Raw genomic sequence first — 26,109 nt, 5'->3', positions numbered from 1 at the left:
TAACCGAAGGGGAATTGGTGTGGACTAGCTGCAGTTTTGGGAAAACAGTACATCCATGTGCTCTAGAACCCAGAACCCATGTCCAAGGGCCAAGAACTGCAGCTCTTAAGTCTTCCTTACTACAAAGATGAATAGAAGATGTGGGATTTCTTCACCCAAAGGGGAACAAGCATGAATCAGCAACATTTTCCAGATAACAACATTCACCTCACTTTGGGCCCTGAGGCCAAAAGGGGAGCACTGATATACAGGTCCTTCACAGAATATTGCCCTCCTCGGGACATTACACATTCATAGCAGCCTAACATCTACCAAGACAAAATTAACATAATGTCCAGAAATTAGCAGGATGCCTCAAACATCATGATAAAATAACCTTTCTCCTTAAAAAGCATAGTGTTTTACAGACCCAATGAACACCCCAACATAGAAAACTAGAAGAAATTTGCTGATGTGGAGTTATTTGAACAGCTACATAAGAAGGTGCAAATGATGGAAGAAACAATGGAAGCCATTAAGAAAGCAAACATTCCAGAACAGGAGAACAGAAATAATAGATTGATAAGGAGCAAATGGAACAACTATAGAAGAAAATGCAAAAGATGGAAGAAAAAGATTAAACTATACATGAAGTGCCACAAGACCTTAAAAAGTCATCACAAGATAGGGTACACCCAACATGGTACTAGAAAGAGCAAAAATGAATGAAAATCCAATCCGGAATATTAAGACCAAAATGGTAGAAGTGTCCAACAAGTTGGAGGGATAAAAATGCAGAACAGAAGAGATAGAACAAGAGAGTCAGTGAGCTGTAAGACAAAAGCCTCAATAGAAACCTACCAGAAGAAAAATAAGAAATGAAACAAAGAAAATTAAGAAAAAATTAGAATCATATGGGATAAAATAAAATACAGCATTATATGTATGATTGGAATTCTAGAACATGAGAGGAAGAGGGAAATCACTGAGAAATTTGTGGAAGAGGTACTAGAAAAAACTTCCCAAGCATTATGAAAAATGGAGAAATCCACAGCCAAGAAGCTCAGTGAACACCAAATAGATGAGATACAAGACTAAAACCATCAAGAAGTATCATAGTTGAATTCTCCAGAATAAAAGATAAGGATAGAATACTAAAAGCAGTGTGTGAATTTTCCTCAAAGTCACAAAAAGTCATCTACAATGGGGGAAAAAATAGATTAAGTTCTGATTTCTTACCAGAAACCATGCAAGCTAGAAGATGATGGGAGGGCATATACAGAAAGTGGAATGAAAATGACTGCCAGCCAGTGATTCTGTACCCAGCAAAGCTGTCCATCAAATATGAAGGAGAAATTATATCAGTCGCAGAAAAGAAGGAATTTGTGAAAACAAGACCAAAACTAAAGGAATTTTAAGAGAAGTCATTCATACAGAGATATCAAAGGAACGTGGATGAATCATAGTAACCAGAAACAGAAAAAGAAAGTCAGCAAAATGGCAACAATAAAACCTGGCTTGTCAATAATCACACTTAATGTGAATGGGCTAAGAGTACCAAATTAGAAAATAAGTAGCAGAATGGGTTGTTGTTGTCGTTGTTGTTGTTGTTATGTGCCATCAAGTCGTTTGCAACTCATAGCGACCCTATTTACAAGAGTCCTAAGCACCATTCTACCCTGTGCCAACTTCGCTGTCTCAAACACATTCATTCCCACCACTCCACTCACAGAATTGATCCATCTCATCGAGGGTCTTCCTCTGCTGTGCTGTCCCTCCACTTTCCCAACCATGATGTCCCTCTCCAAGGACCAGTCCTTCCTTGCAACATGGCCAAAGTATGTCAGATGAAGCTTCAGAATCCTTGACTCCAGGAGGCATTCTGGCTTCACCCTCTCCAGGACAAACCTGTTTGTTCTCCCTGCAGTCCATGGTATATTCAACACTCTTCTCCAGCACCACAACTCAAAGGCACCAATTCTCTTTCTATCATCCCTATTCACTGACCAACTCTCCGATGCATAGCACGTAATTGCAAAGTCTATAGCCTGGATCAGGCGCACCTTAGCCTCCAGCCTGACGTCGTTGCACTTCAGTACTCTTGAGAGGTCCCTCACAGCTGACTTTCCCAATGCAATTTATCTCCTGATTTCCTGGCTGCTGTTACCAAGAGTGTTGACTGTGGAACCAAGTAAACAAAAACTGTTAACTATCTCAATCTCTTCACCATCCATACTGATGCTGGGGGAAAAAAGGCCCATAAATATGTTACTTACAAGAGACACATTTAAGAAATGAAGAGAAAGATAAACTCAAAATCAAGGGATGGAAAAAAATGTACCAGCAAATGGTATCCAAAAAAAGCAAGAGTGGCAATACTAATCTGATAAAATAAACTTCAGAATGAAAACCACCCTAAAAGATAAGGAAAGACACTATATACTGATTAAAGGCAAAATAGATCAAGAAGACATAGCTTTGATCAAAATTTATAACTCAATGATAGATGTGCAAAATACATAAAACAACAGTTAATAGAACTTAAGAAAGAAATAGAAGCACCACAATAGTGGTAGGAGATTTCGGTAGGAGAACACTACACTCACCAAAGGGAGGTCAATTAAAAAAAACCAAAGATGCAGAAGATCTAAACTATAGTCAGCTAACTTGAATTTATGGATGTATTCAGAGTATTGCATGCAACTAAACCTCAATTGATTTTCCTCTCAACTGCACATAGTACATTCGCAAGAAGATCTAAACTATACAATCAGCCAACTTGAACTTATGGATGTATTCAGATTATTGCACACAACTAAAACTCAATTCATTTGCTTTTCAACTGCATTCGCAAGAAATCATCATATATTAGAACACAAAGCAAGCCTCAACAAATTATAAAACAGTAAAATAATCTTCTGAGACCACAATGCCATAAAACTAGAAATGAACCACATAGAGTAAAACGTACAAAATCACCTAAATAGAATATAAATAATAACCAGCTAGAACACCATTGGGCTTTAGAAGAAATAAAGAATAAATTTTAAAAGTTCATTGAAGCAAATAAAAATGAAAAGATGACATGCTAAAGCCTCTGTGATGCAACTAAGGTAGTTCATAGCAATAGGTATACACCTTATAAAGGAAAAAAGAAGCAAAATTAATCTAACTCAATACCTTTACCAAATAGAGAAAGAAAAACTAATCTCATAGCCTCTAAAACAAAGTGAATTAAAAGAACAAGAGCTGAAAACAGATAGAAAACAGAAAAACATTTAGAAACATCAAGAAGACCAAAGAGTAGTTTTTCCAAAGGGTTGGCAAACTTAACAAAAGAGAGAGAGGGGGGATAAAAGAGAAGACACTGATAACTCTATTAAGAAATGATAGCTATTACATCACAATAAAACCAGATGAAATTAAATCGATAAATATCAGTATTATGAAAGGCTATGTTCTGACACATTTGAAGACCTAGAACAAATACCTTGAAACTCATGCCCTACCCAGAGTGACATGGACTTAGATGTAGAACACTTGAACAGACTCATCACGAAAGAAGAAATTGAGCAGGTCATTAGAAAAAAAAATACTTCCCACAATAAAAGTTCTGTACCATATGACTTGATGACTGAATTCTACCAACCATTCAGAGAACTATAACCAATACTGTTTAAATCACCTCAAATAACAGAAAAAGAAAGAACACTCCCAAAGTTGCTCTATGAAGCAAGCCTAACACTAATACCAAAACCAGGAAAAGATATTATCAAATAAGGCAACTGCAGACCAATTATTTCTCATGAATATAGACGTAAAAATCATAAACAAAATCCTGGCCAATAGAATCTAACAGCATATAAAAAAATAATTCATCATGACCAAGAGGATTTCATAACAAGTATGCAAGGATGGCTCAACATAACAAGAATATGCAACATAATTGATTGCATTTTTGTTGTGTAGAGTTGGAACTGACCCATAGGTGATCTTCCAATGGGTTCTCAGAGGCAGTAAATCACATGGAAGGAGATTGCCCATCCTTCCCCAGCAGAGTGGCTGGTGGTCTCGAATCACATGCCTTCAGGATTGTAGCACAGCTTCTTGCCACTATGCCACCAGAGTTCCAAACAATAAGAACATGATCCTAGAAATTTATACAGAAAAGGCCTTTGGCAAAATCCAACACACCTTCCTGATTAAACCATTCAGCGAAATAGAAATAGAAGAGAATTTCCATAACATAGTAAAGAGTAAATATGTAAAACCAAGAGCCAATATCATTCTCAATGAAGAAAAATTAAAAGCATTCTCCTTGTGAACAGGGACCAGACAAAGATTGCCACTGTCATCTAACATATTCAATATTGTGCTTGAAGCTCTCACTAGGGCAATGAGGCAAGAGAAGGAAATAAGAGATATCAGATCGGCAAAGAGATTGTGAAACTGTCACTATATACAAATGGTATGATAGTGTACACAGAAAACCCCAAGGACTCAACAACAACAAAAAAAACAAACAAACAGAAAAAAACCTCTTAGAGCTAGTAAACCAATTAAGTAGAGTGGCAGGATACAAAATCAATATACAAAAATCCTAAAGAAAACAAAGAGGAAAAAAAACAAGAAAGCAATACCATTTATAATAGCCAACCACAAATTGGGATACTTAGGAACAAACCTAACTAGAGACAGAAGAGAACTTTACAATGAAAACTATAAAAACTTTTGAGAGAAACAACAAAAGACCTAAATAAATGGGGAAAATGTTGCCTGTTCATGGATAGGGAAGACTCACTATAATGAAAATGGCAATCCTACTAAAAGCAATATACATGTTTAATGCAATCCCAATACAGATACCAAAGTTGTTTTTCAAAGAGGTAGAAAAGGCAATTGGCAAATTTATTTGGATAGGAAAGAGACCCCAAATAAGCAAAGATTGCTGAAAAACAATGAAATAAATGGGAGGCATAACACTCCCTAATCGAAAAAGTTACTAAACAACTGTAATAACCAAAACAGCATGGTACTGGTACAATGACAAATACATAGACCAAATGGAATAGAATTGAGATCCCAGAAATTAACCTATCTATGATCAACTGATATTCAACAAGGAAACAAAACTTAATCAAATCAGGAAGCGGCAACCTCTTCAATAAATGGTAATGGCAAAACTGGACTATTGCCTGCAGAAAGCTGAAGCAGAATCCACATCTCTCACCATACACAAAAATCCACTTGATGTGGATCAGAGATCTAGAAGTAAAGCCCAAAATAATAAATATTATAAAAGACAAAGTGTGATCATCAACAAAGAATGGATAGAGAAGTTGTGGTATATTCACACAATGGAATACTACAGAACACTGAAAAACAAGGAAGTCATAAAATATTATACAAAATGTGTGACCCGGGAGGACATTAAGCTGAGTGAAATATCTCAGTCACAAAAGGATAACTACTGCATAAAGCCACTGTTATAAAACTGGACTGATACGCGGGGTTGGAGTAAACTAAGGAAAGAGGAGATAAATAATGTACACTGCATTGAAACAGATAAGAGAAAGAACTGTTTAAAATGAATATATGATTAGACACAGTTCAGACAAAGACTGTGTAACAAAGTGGACTGGGTGGAGGAAGGAGGAAATTATGCAACAATGAAAGAATTTTTTAAAAGGGAAAAGTGAACTGGGGGTGGAGGGGCTAGAAAGGAAAATGTGTAACAATGAATGAATGGAAATCCAAGTTCTTGGCATACTTTCATTAAAATCTCAATAAAAAATTAAATCTATATCTTTATCTCCAATTATAAGTTCCCAAATCAGAAAAAAAAAAGAACCAAATTGGGACCAACCTTAGAAGGCCTAACTCCTGGTATAAAGAAGCTGGTAAAAACAACCATAAATATACAACCAGGAGAGGATAACAACTCATGAATGGGACCTTATAAAGATTAAATTCCTGTGTGCATTAAAAACTTTTCCAACACAGTGTAATGAAAACCTACTGACTGGGGAAAAAAAACCCCAAACATTTGGCAATACCATCTCAGAAAGGGTCTTATAACAAATGTTTGCAGAATACTACAGGGCCTCCAGGGCCTCCACAAGAAAAAGACTGATAACTCGGTTACAAAATGGGCAAAAGACATTGAAAGACCTTTCACAGAGGAAGACATTGGGATGGTCAACAGATACATGAAGAAAAGCTCAAAATCACTGGCAATAAGGGGGAGGGAGAGAGAGAGAGATGCTAATAAAAACCACAATGAGATATTATCTCTTCACATTAGCAGTTGCAAAGTTTGACAGGATAGCAAACAATAAATGTTGGAGAGGATGAGCCGAGATGGGAACTCTCATATCACTCTGTTGATGAGATAGATCGTAAAGTAGTACAACCACTCTGGAAGGCAATTTGTCTTTTCCTCAGAAAGCTGAACAAAGAAATTCTAAGTGACCCAACTATTTCACTGCTAGGAATACATCCAGAGAAAATTAGAAATGAGGCACAAAAGGAGATTGGAACAATTATAGCAGCGTTACTCACCATCACAAGAACATGGAAACAGTACAAATGTCCACCCACAGTTGAATGGATTGAGAAATTGCGGTACATTCACATGATGGAATACTATGCAGCACAATGGGACGATTTTGAAAATTACACAATTTGAGAGGGACTGGAGAGCATTATGCTAAGTGAACAAACTCAATCTCAAAAGGACAAATACTACATAGGACCATTATTGCAGAAATAAAAATAGAAAGATAATTAGTAAAATATGTATGAGGATCCAAGGTGGGTAGGGTGGGAGCAGAGGGTAAGGATGAGCAGGGGGGAACCATAGGGTCGCAAAATTTGGTGAATGGAGGGAGGAGGGTAAAGGAAATGGGAAGGTCAAGTGGAGATCTTGAAAGACAGGGTAATGGTGAACATAGTTCAATGGTGATTAATTTTATAGACTAAAACTGGAATGGTTGTATGAACCACAATGTGAACGAACAATTGTGTGAAACACAGTGTATATGAACTTTGCAGGCAAACCAATATAAAACAAGAAATTTAAAAAATATACATATTTTACAAATTGGTTAAAATGTAAACAGATACATGATATTGAAGATTTTAATAAACATTTGTAATGCTAAGACACTTTTGATACACACACATACTTCAATTTAGAATTTTTTTTTAAAAAATTGTTAAGTATTTTGTTCCAAATTATTCTGGATACTTCACCAATCATTCTATGAGCTACAAGAAGAAATAGGAAAAACAAAATCTGTCAAGAAGCTGCTGCTTCTCCAATCAAAGTAACTAGAATAATGAGTGAAATGATAACAATAACTAAGAAAAATGGTCAAGTATCACAACTCATAAAAAACATAAAGTGGTTTGCACAGTTTTATTGGGAGCAAGGAGTATGAAGCTACATCTTCAAGAAAAAGACAATGAAGATAAAAAATGAAAATTTTGCACCATGCAATACATCGTCATTGCAGAGAAACTTTGTGACTCTATCTAAGCACTGTAATGGTCAACAGTAATCAAATTTTGGCCATTACATTTGTAGGCATGAAAACAGCAAACATTTAAAATGGTGATCACGATAAATTCTTAACATCAGTATCAGTACTGGTACTTGTTATTCTTTTAAAATGTCATTCTGTATTGCAACATAAAATAATCTGGATGCAAAAATATAACATAGGAGTCCAGGTTTAGCCAATTCCTTTCTACTGTCATTCTTATGAGGTTCAACACTCAACTAAGTCCCTCTCCATTTTTTAAATTCTCTATGTGATGAATTAATAAGACATTTTTGAGTGACAACTACAAGATATAGAAAAGTGAATAACTGGTTTTCATTCTACAACCTAATCTGATTTATATTACTTTTTATGGTAATATTACTCACATTCTGGATCACATACGAAGGTACCTGTAGATGACCTTTGCAAAAAGAAACTATTTTTCAGGGGTTTTGTCATCAAAACTCTTACTAGCTTTCAAAAATATTTCTTTGAGTCAAACTCAATTGTGAGACAATCGCACTCAGACTGTTTTTATTACTAAATTGTACTGCTTCATATACAGATCTAACTTAGACCTTAATAGTTAAGGTCATAATCACCATCACAATCATTTTGTTTCTATGCAAGTGTACCCAGCTAGTTTTAAAAATTAAAGAAAAGACTTTATTATCTAGGAAAAACACCTTATTGAAGTAAGTCAGGGTGTTTTCCTAATATCATAGGTCAAAACATTTAATATGTGAAGAAAATGGAAATTAAGAAGGAAATTACTATTTCCATCATGGGAAATTAAGACTATCTTAATGCAAACTTCTCTAAATCATAAACATATAACTGACAGTGGTTTAATGGACTAGGGGGTCAAAATTTGGGTTCTAAGACCCAGAATTTTGGTTTAGCTGTTTGGCCTTGGGAAACTTACTTAACTTTCTGAGCCGTAGGGTTCTTGCACAAAAACAGAAATGTCCATACTATGCCTAATACATGAGTTGTGGTGACCATAAAAGAGAAAGTTTAAAAAAAAAGAGAGAAATTGTATCTGAAAATACTTTGAAAAACATAAGGAACCATCTGCAGAAAATTAATTATTATCACTAAAATTCCCTAAATGAAAGAACTACAAGGACTGATATATCTCCCTTTATATGCCTCTTTTAAGTTGTTCTTTAAATGAGATTCCAATGCTTCTTGTCTCTCCTTCTCTCACTTGGTTCTTGTTCCCTGTTTCCTATCCTGTACACTCTGCCTAACTCCATCTTTAGCATTCTTTACCAACATCAATATGAGTAAAGTCCATTCCTCTTTAAAGTTTTATTTCTTCTGTAAGATAAAAATTAGAGAAGTACTGTCTGGGTCTTCAAAACCTTTTTCTTTTTTTTGTATCACAAAGAATTTTCAAAAGGATGGGCAATGTCCTCCTCCTGTGTGATTAACTGACTCTGAAAACCTGCCGAAGTTTCAGCTATGGGTCGGTTACGACTGCACAGCACACAACAACAACAACAACAAATGTTTTTTCACGTTTACTAATATTTGAGCAAGAGCCTATGGTGATGAAGGAAGAAGTTCAAGCTGCTTTGAAGGAAATAGCAAAAAATAAGGCGCCAGGAACAGATGGTATACCAATTGACATATTTCAGCTAACAGATGCTCCCCTGCATGTGCTGACAAAGTTGTGCCAAGAAATCTGGAGAACAACCACTTGGCCAACTGACTGGAAGAGATCTATATTTGTTCCCATTCCAAAGAAGGGTGACCCAACTGAGTGCGGAAACTACAGAACAATATCATTGATTTCACACGCAAGCAAGATTCTACTGAAGAATATCTAAACCTACTGGAACAGCACATAAGCAGAGAACTGCTGGAAGTCCACGCTGGGTTTAGAAGGGGTCATGGTACTAGGGATATTGTACCTGATGTTAGATGGGTCTTAGCTGAAAGCAGGGAATACCAGAAGAATGTCTATCTGTGTTTCATTAACTATGCAAAGGCATTTGACTGTGTGGATCATAACAAACTGTGGTTGACTCTAAGAAGAATGGGAATCCCAGAACATTTAATCGTGCTGATGTGAAACCTATACTTGGACCGAGAGGCAGTCGTCAGAACAGAGCACAGTAACACCGCATGGTTCAAAATTGGGAAGGGTATACTCCAGGGATGTGTCCTATCTCCATACCTTTTCAACCTGTATGCAGAACAGATTATCTGGGAGGCTGGGCTCTATGAGAAGTGTGGCGTCAGGATTGGTAGAAGATCTATTAACAATCTGCGTTATGCAGGTGACACAACCCTGCTTGCTGAAACTGAGGAGGACCTCATGCACTTGCTGCAGAGAGTCAAGGACTGCAGCCTTCAGTATGGACTGAGACTCAATGCCAAGAAGACAAAGATTCTCACCACTGGACCAATTGGTAGCATCAGGATGGATGGTGAAGAGATTGAGATTGCTCACAGCTTCAGTTTGCTCAGCTCCATGGTCAACACTCTTGGCACCAGTAGCCAGGAAATCAAAATACGTATTGTGATGGGCAAGTCTGCTGGTAGGGACCTCTCTAAAGTACTCAAGAGCAACGGTGTCTCTCTGGAGACTAAGGTCCGCCTGATACAGGCCATGATCTTTGCAATCACTTGTTATGCATCAGAGAGTTGGACAATGACTAGGGAGGACAGAAGGAGAATTGATGCCTTTGAGCTGTGGTGCTGGAGAAGAGTATTGAATGTACCATGGACTGCCAAGAAAACAAAGAGATTCATCGTAGAGAGGGCTTAAACCAGGCTGCTCCTTGGAGGCAAGGGTTCTGGGGCTTCGTCTGACATATTTTGGACATGTTGTAAAGAGAGACATGTCTTTGGAGAGGGATATCATGCTTGGTAGGGTGGAGGGACAGCGCAGGAGGGGAAGACCCTCTATGAGGTGGATTGATTCAGTGACTGGGGTAATCAGGATGGGTGTGTCTGGGGCAATGCGATTGGCACAGGACAGAGCAGGGTTTAGGGCTGTTGTACATAGGGTCGTTATGAGTCGCAATCGACGGCACATAACAACAACGACAACTACTTTATTTGTATATAGTTGTGAGATTCTTCAAACATTATCAAGCTTTACTTATCTACCTGTGCCTAAATTTGGGACAAGAATCTTCAAATAAAGTGAAGAGCATCTGAAATACATATAGCAGCCTTAAGCTTTCTATAAAGTTACCAACTGAAGCCAAGAAATCCGTATATGGTCAGACATCCCACAGATGTGGGCTCAAGCATTTTATAGACAAAGTACCAAAAATATTACCACAATTGCAGTTTTCCTGTAGTACAGTCCTCTAAGTTGAACACTGAGGAGATGAAATCCATGCCCAAGTCTGATGTATTCATTACTAACTGGTCTTCTCATTGTATCTAGAGGTGCCCAGTAAAAAGTAGCCCACTTATATAAAAGCCCTCAACTCAAATTCAAAGTATGACGGTCCATCAGTACCTTTCACACTTTCAATCTAGAGCTACTGTTGGAAGCAATGGTTTGTTCTTTAGGCCACTGTTGTCTTAGTATATAAATATTTAAGGAAGAAAGATGAGCAATCTCTTCCTGAGTGATTAATCGATTCACTGCCTCTGGAAACCTGCTGGAGGGTCAGATATCTGTAGAATCTGAGTCAATGGTACACAACAACAATTATATACATATATTCCATCTTCTCCATGGTGAATTCAATGGTTAATGGTTTTAACCTTGACCCTTAGCTTCACGGTTCTAGAGAATTTCTTTTCACAAAAAAAGGCTCTTAGAAATCTCTTCCCTCGCGTAAATTAAATTGCTGGTAATCTGACAAGAAGACCCTCGGTGAGATGGATTGATTCAGCGACTGGTGTAATAAGGGTAGGTGTGTCAGACACCGAAAAGTTGGCACAGAATAGAGCAGATTTCAGGGCTATTGTACATAGGGTTCCTATAAGTCACTTACAACAACAACAGTCTGTATAGCCTGTAGTTTAAGACACATTATCTTTAAAAAATCCTACTCAAAACTTATTTTCATTCCTTTTCATGTTTTTTATTGCTCTTGATAAAAATGCCATTTTACAAAATGTCCTATTATTAAGTACCCTCCCCCTAATTCCTAGGATAATATAGAAACTCAATGAAGTGACAGGGTTGAAATACAATTTTGACATCTAAACAAGGCATTCCGATGATCTAGTGGATAGGGAGTCACACTCCTAACTCCAAGGTGGGAGATTCATGGCAGTTTGGATCCTTCGGCAGCTCTGTGGCAGAAAGACAGGCAATATTTTCCATGTGATTTCCAGTCCTAACTACTCACATGAGGGTCTACAGGAGTCAGTTCCAACTCGTCAGCATTAAGGAAACTGAGAAGAATGTAAATGCCAGTATTTCACGAAAATCCTTAGGAACAAGATTGCTAACACAAGTTATTACTTGGTCATGCAATCTTAAATCTTAAATAAAACATTTATATTGATTTTGATAGTTCCAGAATTCACTTTTGCTTGCTAATTTGACTGTTTTGTATTTCAGTTCTTGATAGTTATTATTGTTGACTGCTGCTGAGTAGAGCACAACTCATAGCAACCCCGTGAACAAAAGACCTGAAGCCTTTCTATAACTGTCGTCTGTTCTCAAAGTTCATAGAGTTTCCAGAGGCATGTTGTTTAGGAAGTGGATGCCACAAAGTGTACTTCGGACACAAACACTGTGAAAAGGATTGCCCTCCTTTCCCAAAGGAAGTACCTGGGTCTCATGATGCATTTCAAGAAGCCATAATGATGGAACGATGCTAATCAGATATAAAAATATGGCTGGTGAAAACCTGTGAAAGAAAGGGAGAAAAAGAGAATTCAGTTTTTAAGAGCACACAGACCCTGACCACACTAAATCAAACCTTTTTTTATCGTGTTTATTCAATGCAGAGGGGCGAGCTTTATGTGATTTCTGCCATATGGATTATAGAGAAACAAAGTAACTGTAAAAGGCTCTAGCAGCTGTCATTCTCACTGAATCTCTAATCCAATTAATAGATGGTAATTTTAACATGGTTTAATGGGACAGTGCCAATTAGTTCCAGGCACAAAGCTGGATATTCGGTATTTGTTACCCCCCCCTCAAAAAAAAAGCAAATACAACAACAGTAAATCTTTTTGGATTTTTTTTCTTTCAGTGTTACAATTTCAGAGTGATTGGCTCATTTTTCAAAATTAACCTAAACTGCTGTGAGACCAAATAATAACATCCTGTTAAGAGCACAAAAATCAGATGTTAATGAGTAGGAAGGACTCTAAATCACTAGCTGTGTGTATCTTTGTTAAATCTGTGGAAATGAAAACAAACAACAGTTGAAGGTTTTATTGTCAAAGTTCTTTCTATATGATGTGTGGCTTCAAAATTCAGAGGAGACTGCAGAGCAGGTTTGGGGGTGAGACACATTCAGATTTAAATGTCAGCTTTGCTACTGGCCTCTCAGTTTGGGGTCTACTCCACAAAATGAAAGACACATTTATCTCACAGGGATGTATTAAGATACTTTTTAATAAAGAAATGCTTCATTGAAGTGAATATTCAATTATTGGTAGCTATTAATTATTACAAGGCACTGTGCAATGAAAATGTTGTCTTATATCTTTTAAACAAAATAATTTTTGAAATAAGATAATATGATATTTAAAATGCGTATTTAGGTGTGTTGTTTTAGATTAGACTCTTGCTTTTCAGGAAATTTCAAAGTTAAACTGCAATGCAATGTATTTTTATTAATGTTTTAAGTATAGGCATTTAATGTTTAAAATTGGCCTTAAAAAAATGAGTAACCCAGCGAGATGACTTATTTGAGATGAACTATTACCTACATCATATCTTTATAACCCAGGAATGAAAAAGCAAGCAACTCAAAACAAAGAGAGAAAACTTAAATTACATTTTTTTTTTAATTCTATTAAACTAATATCTTCTTTCAACTTCTGGGGAAAGGAAGCAAGGGAGGAAGACAAAGAAAAATCTCAAAAAAATAGAGAAAGAAATCAATAGTTAATATAGAGACTTTCCTACCTTTGATTTCCGGCAAAACCCAATTTTGAAACAAAAGGTTACGGGTCATAGTATTATTAAAATCTGACTTGGAAGATGGCTGGGCCGTAGAAAGATATCAAAAGTCTGTGTTGAACATGCTTTTTAAAAGAAAAAGGACAATTAATTCTTTGACCTTACATATCAAGGGAAACATACGGAGATAAAATTTCCTTTGTGAAGTTGGAAAAGGAAATGAATTCTAGTAGGTGGGATGGTCGAAATATGTCAACGTTTGTTTGGATATGTCAAATCTTGGCTCAACTTCCATTTGTTGATTCTCTTGGGGTTAGTCTGCCAAATTATCCCCTGACAATTATGTTACAGAAATAATCTAGGGAAACCAAATTTGAGCACACAATTAGCTGCTGAAAAGATGTCTTAAATAAAAGAAACAGATATTTGACATTGTCTATGCATAAACTTATTCTACAATGAGAACAAAGTTTTCCCATTTTATCATATAGTTAAGCATCCAGTTGTGGCTTTTGTTTACTGTCGAATCAGAATTGACATGTATCTGACCCTCCAGTGGGTTTTCAGACCCAGTAAATCCCACAGGAGGAGATTGTTCTTTCTCCTGCTGAGCAGCTGCTGGATTCGAACCATGTACCTTCGTGTTGGCAGCACAGCTCCTTACCTCTCAGCCAAAACCTCAAATTCCTCTATTTTCTACTATAGAAAATTCAAGCTCTATAATCTGGTATTTCAAGCCTTCATTATCTGGGGATCATACAAGGCATAGTAAAACTACCCCAGAAGACCTATAAAATGATATAAATCATGATGGATCATTTTTCTACTGTGCAAGGGTTGATGGGTTTGAACTGCCAGGTTTTTCAGTTTCCTGCCTAATACTTAATGCACTGCACTACCATGGCTACTTTGTACCACCCAGGTACCTTAAATAGAGGAGAGCTGTGCATACTACTGAAAGTACCATTGTTTCTAACTCTGTATTGAATCCTAACACAGTTATAATGGACCTGGATGTTCCATTGTAAAAGTGGAATCTGAATGGAGTCATAATGGAGTCTGAATGGGTTGTTAGCACGTCATGGTCTACAACTCATTATATACCATTCTTCTTCAACATTCACCTACAAGAGTTTTCTTTCAGTTCGGGGGTGGGGGGCAGACAGTTCTCCTAAGAAAGGCCTCTCTCCTTCTTACCTGATTATCATGTTCATTCTCATAGCTCTTAACAGCTAAATAACACTCTTGCAGAAGTACTATGCTACTCCCTCCAGTCTAAATTAGTTTCTCCTGTTTTATTTTCCTGGAACAACATTTTCCCCCACTTTATTAATTTTAAAATTTCATAAATATAGATGGCATTCTGGAGGCCTAATGGCAAGGAATTATGCCGCCAACACAAAGGTACAGAGTTCAAATTCACTAGCTGTTCTGCACAAGGATGGCAGGCAATATCCATGCATACAATTAACTGCCTCTGAAAACCCAGTGGAGGGTCAGCTATGGGTCAGTTCTGACTTGGCACAAGAATATCTGTATACATACATATATACATGTTGTTGTTTATGAGCCATCAAGTCGCTTGCAACTCATAGTGACCCTATCTGCAATAGTTCTGAAACCTGTCCTATTATGAGCCAATCACACTGCTTCTGATAGCCCTACCACCATTACCCTAATTTCTGTGTCAATCAATCTCCTCCAGGCTCTTCCTCTCTTGTGCTGTCCCACAAACCTTCCAAGCATGATGTCATTCTCCAAGGACTGGTCCTTCCTGTCAACATGCCCAAGGTATGCGAACTGGAGCTTCAAAATCCTTGCCTCCAAGGAGCAACTTGGTTTTACCCTCTCCAGGACAAAACTGTTCAATCTCTTGGTAGTCCATGGAGTATATTCAGTACTCTTCTGCAGCATTATTCAAAAGCATCAATTCATCTGTCATCCTTAGCCATTGTCCTTGGTAAGCAATTGCAAAGACCATGGCCTATATCAGGAACACATTAGTCTCTAGCATTCTGGATAGATCCCTGACAGTAGATTTCCCTAACAAAATGTGTCTTTTGATTTCCTGATTGCGTGTACCAAGAGTATTAATTGTGGAGCCAAGCAAACCAAAATTGTTAACAATCTCAATGTCTTCTCCATCTCTTACTGTGCTGTCAACTGGCCCTGTGGTGAAATTCTTTGTCTTCTTGATGGTGAGCTTCAATCCATATTGAAGACTGCAATCCTTGACTTTTTGCAGCAGGTCCTTCTCAGTTTCAGCAAGCAAGTTTGTATCATCTTCGTAATGCAGGTTGTTGATGAGTCTTCCTCCAATCCTGATGCCACATTCCTAATCATAAATACCAGTCTCCTGCATGATTTGTTCTGCATTTATTCGTGTGTGTGTGTGTGTGTGTGTGTGTGTGTTTGTGTGTGTGTGTGTGAGTGGTTACCTAGAAGCCAGTAGTAGGAACCCATCAGCTACACTACAGGAGAAGAAAAATATTGCAGCATGCAATCATAATGATTTCACTATTAGAAAGCTCACGGGGCACTTTCAACCTATCCTATGGGGTCACTGTGCGTTGGAAATGACCACATAAGTTGGGGGGGGTGCTTTTTTCCCCCTGAAGTCATTTTTAAATTATTATCTTCTAAAAAGAGTTGTTGATATTGTTGTTATTGTTGTGTGTCATCGAGTCCTCCAGTTATTACTCTCAGCTCCTTTATGGTGCCTGGACCATATGATCAGAACCTCACAGATATTTAAAGATTATAAAAGGTCTTAATTGGCTGGTGTCGCTGCTGTGTGTTTTCTAGTCAGAACCGACCCATGGCTGAGCGTCCAGTGGGTTTTCAGAGGCAGTAATTCACACGGGAGGAGGCTGCTCATGCTTCTCCCAAGGAGCAGCTGCTGAGTTTCGATGGTGTTTTGGGGGATTGCAGCTCAGCTTCTTCTCTCTCCTTATTATTTTTTTATTTTTATTTTCCTTTTCTTTTTTTTTGCATCAAAATTTGTTTCCCCCCCCATTCATATGCAGTGTATGTCACATATTCCTTAACTAACATTGTTTCATAGGATCATTTCCATACATTGTGTCTTATAAAATCAATCACCTTTGACCTATGCCCGCTATTACTCCCTCTTTTTCAGAGCTCACTGGATCTTTCGCAGTTCCTTCGCTCCCTCCTTCTGCCCACCTGACTTCTCTCTTCCCCCACCTGCAGTTCATCAAACCCCTCCACTTCCCTCTCTGGACATTTATACACATCTTACTAGTTACCCTTCTTTGAATATGGTAATGATCTTATGCAGTATTTGTCCTGATGAGTCTGAGTTACTGCATTCAGCATAATGCTCTCTTACTACTACTTTCTTGACTGGTTGTTCCTGGTTTGACTAGAATATATTTTTCAAAAATCCTAAATTGATTCATATTAGAAGTTTTATCAAAAGAAGTGTAATTATTTTGTTTTTAAATCAATTTAACATTGTCCTGCTAAAATGATTACTACAAAGATTATTATTTCAGTAGGGTGCATTAGCCATTACTTTCTATTTTGGGGGTATACAATATTCTTGATTATTTAACACCAGTTATATCCGTTTTTTAAAACAATGAGAGTGTGAATTCTAAAAATTAATACACTACATCTGATCTCACATTTTTTGATGTAATTAATCCAGCTGTATGTCTTTTCTCGGGAGAGAATAGATAATAATTTCATTGCAGTCTTTCAGTATAAATGACATCAAGAATAAGTGGAAGTCTGTATGAAGACTGTTATCATGGACCAATGTAACTGACACAGAACTAATTTAAGTCTGGTTTCTGGGTATTTATAAAACCAAGGAAAAATATAACTCATAAACCAATAAAAACTGATAATGCACCATTACTGATGAGTTATCTGCCTTTAAAAATGAAAATTTATTCTAATCCCAATTACCAATAACTTGTCAGTCTACAAAAGTTGAAACTGTCCAGAATTAATATTTTAATGCCAAATTACTTTGCTCATCAACCTCCTATTTCTCTCCATAGTAACACAAGCAGAAGTACAATTATCAAAGAATTTATCATCTAACATTTTATATATTGATTTGTATAATAATATACAAGTATATATATAGGTATGGACAATCTCTTCCCATGCCTTAAACTGCCTCTGAAAACCTGCTGAAGGGTCAGCTATAGGCCAGTTCTGATCCAATGGTACACAACAACAACATGTTAAAACAGTTTTGAACTCCTTAAAAACTATACCCATTATTTTTCCCAGTATGTTTTATCCAAAAGATAAACAAAACATAGTTTATGATACACGTTATCATTGTAGCAAATTATAATGTTTTTCAGAAACTGACGATGTTATGACACTTAGCAATTTTGTCCTGCAATAGATTTTATTTACTTCCACTTACCATTAGCCTGGAATTAGGATTCCATTTTCCTCATTCTATAATGACAGCTATGTTCTCTTCTTATTGAAAAAATGATGTTAATTCATTTTAGAAACACATAATAGAAATAACTAAATCAAAGGAAAATTAACTATAATATCATCCACTTCCCTGGTTAGCTATCTAGAATTATCTCTCTGCATAAACATACTTATTTGACAACGATGAAAATTTTATTCTTTTAATCATACCCATAAATCTGAAAATGGGTAGCATTTAAGTGAAGCAAAGATAATGTTTAGTATGAATTCAGACTTTGTGTTTTAGTTCTTAATGTTTCCTATTCAACCAATGTTGAGTGGGATTGTAGGGGTGTTAAGACCAAGTGTCAATACCTTAGGCTAAACTGAGTATCATCAATAACATTTCTGGAGCACTTAATACTAAAGGGTTTATTTTCATGGAAATCAAGAAACGAAGATAAGATAGCCTTCTACAAGCCCCAATGTGCTGTTAAAAAAAAAAGTCAATGTGTTCTTTTATGTGTGTCTTAATAGACCATCTCCACCTACACTGTTTAGCAAGGGCTTTTTATTCATATTGGATGAGATAGTGGCCAAGATCACTGAGTAAATATCTGGTCTACTCTTCTGCAGCCCTTCAAAATTCATCCAATGCTTTTGCAGAACACATAACCTCCAAATGCCCAGGAATTCATTGTTGTTGTGCTGCATACCAACAAGTCAGTGGTAACTGACCCTTCAGAAGGTTTTCAGAGGCAGTAAACTGCACAGGAGGAGACTGCCTATCTTTCCCATGCAGAGTAGCCAGTGAATTCAAATCATACCTTTGGGTTGGCAGTAGAGTTCTTTACCACTTAGCCATTCCAACTCCAACCACAACCCGTGTTGTTGTTCTGTGCCATCCAGGACACTATCAATCATAGTGTCACTATGAACAATGGCTCTGAACCCTGCCCTACCCTGAGCCAACCTCTCTGTCTCTGACACACCTGACTTCCCTACCACAGTCATCATGTCAATCCATCTCATCCAGGATCTTCCTCTTCTGCGCTAATCCTCTACTCTTCCAAGCATGATGTCCTTAACCAAGGACTGGTCCTGACAACATGCCCCAAGTATGCTAGATGGAGCTTTAATATCCTTACCTCCAAGAAGCAAACTGGTTTCACCCTCTCCATGATATGTTCAATACTCTTCTCCAGCACCACAACTCAAAGGCATAAATTCTAATTCTGTCATCCTTATCATTGTCCAGCTCTTAGATGCATTGCAAGGAACTACAAAGATCATGACGTGAATCAGGCACACTTTAGTCTCTAGATCAACACTGCTGCTCTTTAGTACTCTAGAGAGATCTTTGAAAGCAGATTTTTCCCAATCCTGACTGCTGGTGCCAGGAGTGCTAATTGTGGATCTCCATCTATCATGATACTGCCTAATGGTCTGGTGGTGAATATCTTTGAATTTCTTGACATTGAGATAAAAATTGATATTTAAGGCTGCAGTTTTTTACCCTCTGCAGCAAATGCTTCAAGTCCTCCTCAGTTTCAGCAAGCCAAGTAGTGTCACCTGCATAACGTAGGTTGTTAATGAGATGTCCTTCGATCCTAATGCCACATTCTTCTTCATGAAGTCCAGCGTCCTGACTGTTCCACATATAAACTGAAGATATATAGAGAAAGGATACAGCCCTGACACAGTCTTCTTTAATTATTTTTTTTTATTTTATACTGATTTATTTACAAAGTTTGTATACATTGTTTCCCACACCGGATATTTCCCATTTTCTTCACCCTCACCCTCCACCCATCAAATTGTGCGACCCTATGATTAACACCCCTCCTGCCCATCCTCAGTCCTCTGCCCCTCTCCCACTTTTGGATCTTCATACTCATTCTACAATAATGGTCTTATATAACTCTTGTTCTTATGGGACAGAGTTAGATCACTTTGTATAATGCTCTCTAGTCCCTCCCAAGCTAGGTAGTAATTTACAAAATCATTACTCCTGCGTGCTGCATAGTTTTCTAATGTATGAGTGTACCATAATTTCTCAGTCCATTCAATTGTGGTTGTACATTTGAGCTGTTTCCATGTTCTTGCGATGGTGAATAATGTTGCTTTGAACATTGGTGTACAAGTCTTCATTTGTACTTCAGTTCTCATTCTCTTGGAGTATATTCCAAGGTGTGGAATACCTGGGTCATATGGAATTTCTATGTCCAGCTTTTTGAGGAAGTGCCAAACTGCCTACCACAGTGCCAGTAGTATTTAACAACCCCACAAACAATGTGTAAGAGTTCCTATCTTGCCACATCCTCTTTAACATTTACTACTTGCTGTCCTGTTAAACTTTGCCACATGCAATGTTCCTTTGCTCTGTTTGGAAAATTAGCACATTCTTCTCCATGGTAGTCACAATGTGTTGTGATCTACACAGTCAAAAATCTTTTCATAGTTGCTAAAACACAACTAGAACACCACAGCCCATAAGTCTTGTTAACTACCGTCTCCCGCAAGATCCCTTCCCCCTCTTACTGTCTTCTCTGCCTATCCATCCACTGGAGAGGGAGAAAAACCATAATTAACTATGAAAAACAATGAAAATTCCCAAATGAAAACTGTATAGAGTGTGTATTTTAATATCTGCCAATATGAGATAGCAAGTTTGTTCTGTCAGTGATCTTACAGGAAAGCAGACACATAATGAGAAAAGAAGGACAAGGAGAGATTTTAAATGGATTAGGGTCACATATTGTAATGAAATGTTCTTTGTATGTGACAAACATGAGCCCTTGAATGTTTACATTTAGTTTTCAAACAAAAGTGTTTCTTAAAGTGAATATTAGGGCTCTTAAAGCAAGACCACGAAACCCAAAGTACAATGTTGAATATAACCTACCGAATTTAGGAACTATATTCATAATTATTATAATTCTTTGAAAGCAAGAATGGCATCCACTTGCTAACTAACATGCCTCTGGAAACTCTATGAACTTTGTTAAATATTGATAGTGCAGAAGGGCTTTAGGTTTTTTGTTCATAGGGTCGCTATGAGTTGTGCTCAACTCGAGGGCAATCATCATCAACAACAACATTAAGAATTATTTGTTGTTTTTGTGACTCTGAATCGAGTCATAGCTGACCCTCTAGTAGGTTTTCAGAGCAATGAACTGCACAGAAGGAGACCTCCCATTGGATGGGGCAGCTGTGGATCTGGACCATGTGTCTTTGATTCCGCAGCACAACTCTTTAACCTCTAAGCTGTCCGTGCTCCCTATCTCAATAGCAAATTTGGCAAATTGAATCCTAATGAATGGAGATCAAAAGATCACCAAGAATATAGGAAAAAAAGGATCAAAATGGATGTCTGGACAGTCTCTGCCACTTGCTCTTGGATAGAGCAAATAGAAGAAATGATAATAAACTGAGCAGGGTCCTTCAGAAGGCAATTGGAGAAGGCAAGGTATTATGATGAAATAAGCAAAGACCTGGAATAAGAACATACTCAGCATTTCTCAAGGCCCTAGTACTGAAGGGAAAAACTCAAGTCTCAAAATGTAATATTAAAAAATGCTAGGAGGGAGTGGGTGGGAAATAAACCATAAATGAAGTATCAAGAGAGGATACAAGGAATACACAGAATAACTGTACTCAAAAAAATTGGTCAACATTCAAACATCTCAGGAGTAGAATACATGCAAGACCTGATGATAGAAGTTCAAACTCTACTGAGTCATTGGTGGTAAATGGGTCTAAGAATTAAGGGACTACTAACAGAGACGTTTTAACAGATATAAAATTCATAGCACACACTCACTCATTTATGCCAAGAAATTTAGAAGAGAGCTATCTAGCTAACTGCCTAGAAGAATTCCATACACATGCCCATTTCGAAGGAAAAGTGATTCTATAAAATATAGAAATGATCAGACATTATCATTACTATCATATGCAACTAAAGTGTTGCTGAAGATAATGGGGAAAAACCGTCATAGTCGTACAGTGACAAGGAACTGCAAGGAATGCAAACTGGACTCAGAAGAGCTCCTAGAATGAGGAGGTGCATTGATAATGTTAGACAGATACCGGCTGAAAGCAAAGAATGCCAGAAAGTGAAGAAACATGAAGTACTTCCTGCAGAAGATCAAAGACTGCAGCCTTCAATACAGACTATATCTCAATATCAAGAAAAAAATATTCTCACCGCAGAACCCGCACACATCATGATAAATGGAGAAAAGACTTAATATATGAATACATAATTTTACTTGGATCCACAATCAATACTAACGGCAATAATGTAAAAAATAATTAAATAAATCATAAATACACACGTACGTACCTAAGTAAGTAAGTAAGTAAGTAAGTAAGTAAGTAAAAAGATGTGTTGCATTGGAAAAGTCTGTTACCATGCATCTCTCCAAAGTACTAAAGAGCAACAGTGGCCATTTAAAGTCTAAAGCACCCTCTAATCAAACCGTGATAGTTGCAGTTGCTTCCTATACATCTGAAAGTTGGATAATGAATAAGAGTGGCAGAAGAAAAATCATTGCCTTGGATTGTGGTAGTGAATATCTCACAGATTTCCAAAAGAAAAAGTAAATGTGTTTTGGACGAAGGGCACTGAAGATGCTCCTTAGAAGCAAGGACAATGAAATTCTGTCTTATATACATTGGGTACATTGTCGGGGTGGGGGGTCAGTCCCTGGAAAAACAGACACCAGACTAGGAAAAGAAAAGGGTCGGCAGAAGACTGTCAATGAGGCACACTGACACAATGACTGAAACAAGCAGTCTGAGCAGATTGGAGATGGTAGAGATGGGTGGAGGAGAATAGCACAAGGTTCTGATGTGTTCTCAGGGATACTATGGATCACAGTCAACTTAAGGACACATGACAGTAACAAGAGTTAGAACCAATTGTATAGCATCTAACAACAATAGCATAACTGTACTTTTCCATTACTTTTTGCTGCTAATAATTTGAGTATTTAAAATGTCACATTCCTAAACTGGGGTATAAACTGATGACAAGATCAGCACATGATGTACCTCATTTAGAAGAGGTTATGAGAATGACAGGACTTTGTCTCACATCCTTTAGGAACTTTTTTCAACAGAACAAGTCCCTGGAGAATGACACCATGAAGCCTGGTAAAAAAGAGTGCTAGTGAAAAAGAGGCATATTCTGAAAGAGGTGAATCAACACAGAGACGTCAACCACAGATCCAAGCACAGAGGAGATAGTGAGGTTAGTGCAGCATCAGGCACGGTTTGTTCTGTTGTCAACAATCTTCTGGTCAAAGTATGTCTACTAGACCAAATGCCAAGTCAGGGAAGAAGAAAGCAAAGGAGTCCTACCAGGATTGACCAGGTCTGATAGGAAATAGGATTTTTGGTCCTGAAGACCACTAAGAACAGAGCAAACACAACAACCATTTACCATGTTGTTGTTGTTATGTGCCGTCGAGTCATTTGCGACTCATAGCGACCCTATGTACAACAGCCCTAAACCCTGCTCTATCCTGTGCCAATCGCACTGTCTCTGACACAGCCATCCCGATTACCCAGTCACTGAATCAATCCACCTCAGAGGGTCTTCCCCTCCTGTGCTGTCCGCCACCCTCCCAAGCATGATGTTCCTCCTTACAACATGTCCAAAGTATGTCAGATGAAGCCCCAGAATCCTTGCCTCCAAGGAGTAGCCTGGTTTAACCCTCTCCAGGATGAATCTGTTTGTCTTCTTAACATCTTTTAATCTAACATTTTCCTTGAGAACATCTAACAGCAACATAAGCTTCACTAAAATTCAAGTTAATCGCTTTCAAATGAGACTAAGTCTGTCAAAAGGACAAATCAACATCTGAGTTGAGATCTACATATTATTTTTTCAATAAAATGTTTCTGAGATAAAGTCATGGGATTTTATTAAAAGAGTTGTTGCTGTTGTTGCTGTTATGTACCTTTGAGTCAGAACTGACTCATAATAGGCCCTCCAGTGGGTTTTCAGAGGCAGTAATTCGTACAGGAGGAAATTGCTGGCTTTTGAACCCCAGTCCTTTGGGTTGGCAGCGTAGCACCTCATCTCTAGGCCAGCAGAGCTTCCTCTAAAAAGAGTAGGTTCTTTCTAAAATGCTACATGTCATCAGGATATTCCTCAGCCTAAAAGTCCTTATCTATTTTCTTCTCTCTTATGTAATTAAAACCCTTCTCCAAAGGCCAGTACAAAAATTACTTATCTCAGAAATTTACCTTGTAGCAGGGGTTCCTTACAGATCATATCTTTATTTTTATTCTTTAGCCTTTCTGTTCCCCTGGACATGATTGATGTAAAGCTATTTGTTTCTTATAATGTTGTCTGAATTGTTCTTTTAAATGCACATATTTTCTATTCCTTCAATAACATCACTGTAGCATCCAGTATAGCAAATGCTTGTTTAATGAATACATGAACTAATGTCGCTATTGACTATGAAAATTTTAAAGCTTCCTGAAAGGATAAAATGCATTATGGATGTTATTTATTCCTTAATTTATTTCCTTCTATAAAAAGACGGTGCTATTTCTTTTTCTTCTTTAGACGAGGCTAGTTTTCTGATTCAGAAACAAAAAGGCTAATCTTATTTTTCCTCTCATTTTATTTTAATTCCTATTTTGGTGTGACAAGGATATCTGCTTGTAGAAGTATGTCTCTGGGGCATATTTTTGTATAAAATGTATGAACTGTTCCATGTTCTACTCTCAGAAACTCAAATCAGTGTACTATTACAAGTCTCCTCGGGCATACCTACCCAAATTGTGGAGGGGAAATTTGACCTTTTCTCCACTATAGGATAACTCTGAAAATGATAAGATTGCATGATATCCTCTGGCAAAAAACAATTTAGTCCTTGAATATGGAACACATAAACAAGGATGAGGGAATAAGCTAGGTCCTCCACACAGACAGTATGATCCAACAGAGTACAGAAATTACCAAACTCTATCAGTAATACTGCACACACACAAATTTCTGCTAAAGATTATCCAAAACCAACAGGAACAGTACATTGATAGAGAACCAGAAATACAAGCTGGGTTTAGAAGAGATCATGGCACTAGGAACATCAGAACCAATATCAGATAGATGTTAGCCTAAAACAGAGAGTACCAGAAGAATCATTGTCTGTGTTTCATTAATATGCAAAGGCATTTGACTGCATGGATCACAGCAAATTGTGGCTAATCTTGAGAAGAATGGGAATCCCAGAACACCTTATAGTGCCCGTGAGAAACCTATATGTGGACCAGGAAGTAGCTGTTAGAATACATCAAGGAAACACTGCATGGTTCAACACCAGGAAAGGAGTGCTTCAGAGATAGACTCTGTATCTATACCTTGTCAATCTGTATGCAGAACTGATCATTCTAGAGGCTGGATTTTATAAGGAGGAATGTGAATTAGAGGAAGAACCATCAACTTGTGTTATCCCTGTGTACATCAAAACCTTTTTCCAACAGGGTGGAAAGAAAACCTATAGACTGGGAACAAGCATTTGCTAATACCATCTCAGACAAGAGTCTTATAACAAAAGTTTACAGACTACTCCTGGGCCTCCACAAGAAAAAGACTGATAATCCAATTACAAAAATGAGCAAAAGACATGGAAAGAATTTCCAAAGATGAAGATACTTGAATGGCAAACAGACACATGAAGAATAACTCCAAATCACTGGCAATAAGAGAAATGCGAATCAAAACCATAGTGAGGTACCATCTCACTCCAGTAAGAATGGTAAGTTTAACAGGACAGCAAGTAATAGATATTGGAGAGAATGTGGTGAGAAAGAAATGCAGACATTGTTGGTGGGATTGTAAAATGGTGCAACCATTCTGGAAGGCAGTCTGGCACTTCCTCAAAAAGGTGAACATAGAAATTCCATATGACCCAATTATTCCACTACTTGGAATATACCCTGAGAATATGAGAACTGAGGCACAAACTGAGATTTGTACACTAATGTTCATGGTGGCATTATTCACCATCGCAAGAACATGGAAACAGCCCATATGTCCAACCACAAACAAATGGACTGAGAAATTATGGTGCATTCACACAATGGAAT

General features: G+C 37.5%; 1 protein-coding gene across 1 annotated transcript in view; it reads right to left on the bottom strand.

The window, feature by feature from the left end:
- The window catches only part of TMEM26 (transmembrane protein 26), a 64,313-nt gene that overhangs the window by 27,010 nt on the left and 11,194 nt on the right, over positions 1 to 26,109 (bottom strand). Inside the window, exon 2 of the mRNA XM_006889030.1 lies at positions 12,283 to 12,361. Coding sequence (XP_006889092.1) covers positions 12,283 to 12,361 — 79 coding nt within the window. The remainder of the gene's footprint in view (positions 1 to 12,282; positions 12,362 to 26,109) is intronic.

The sequence above is a fragment of the Elephantulus edwardii genome, unplaced genomic scaffold (genome assembly GCF_000299155.1).
Source record: "Elephantulus edwardii isolate Elephantulus edwardi_28Jun2011 unplaced genomic scaffold, EleEdw1.0 scaffold00074, whole genome shotgun sequence".
NCBI lineage: Eukaryota > Metazoa > Chordata > Mammalia > Macroscelidea > Macroscelididae > Elephantulus > Elephantulus edwardii.
This window is presented reverse-complemented; position numbering and strand designations above follow the sequence as displayed.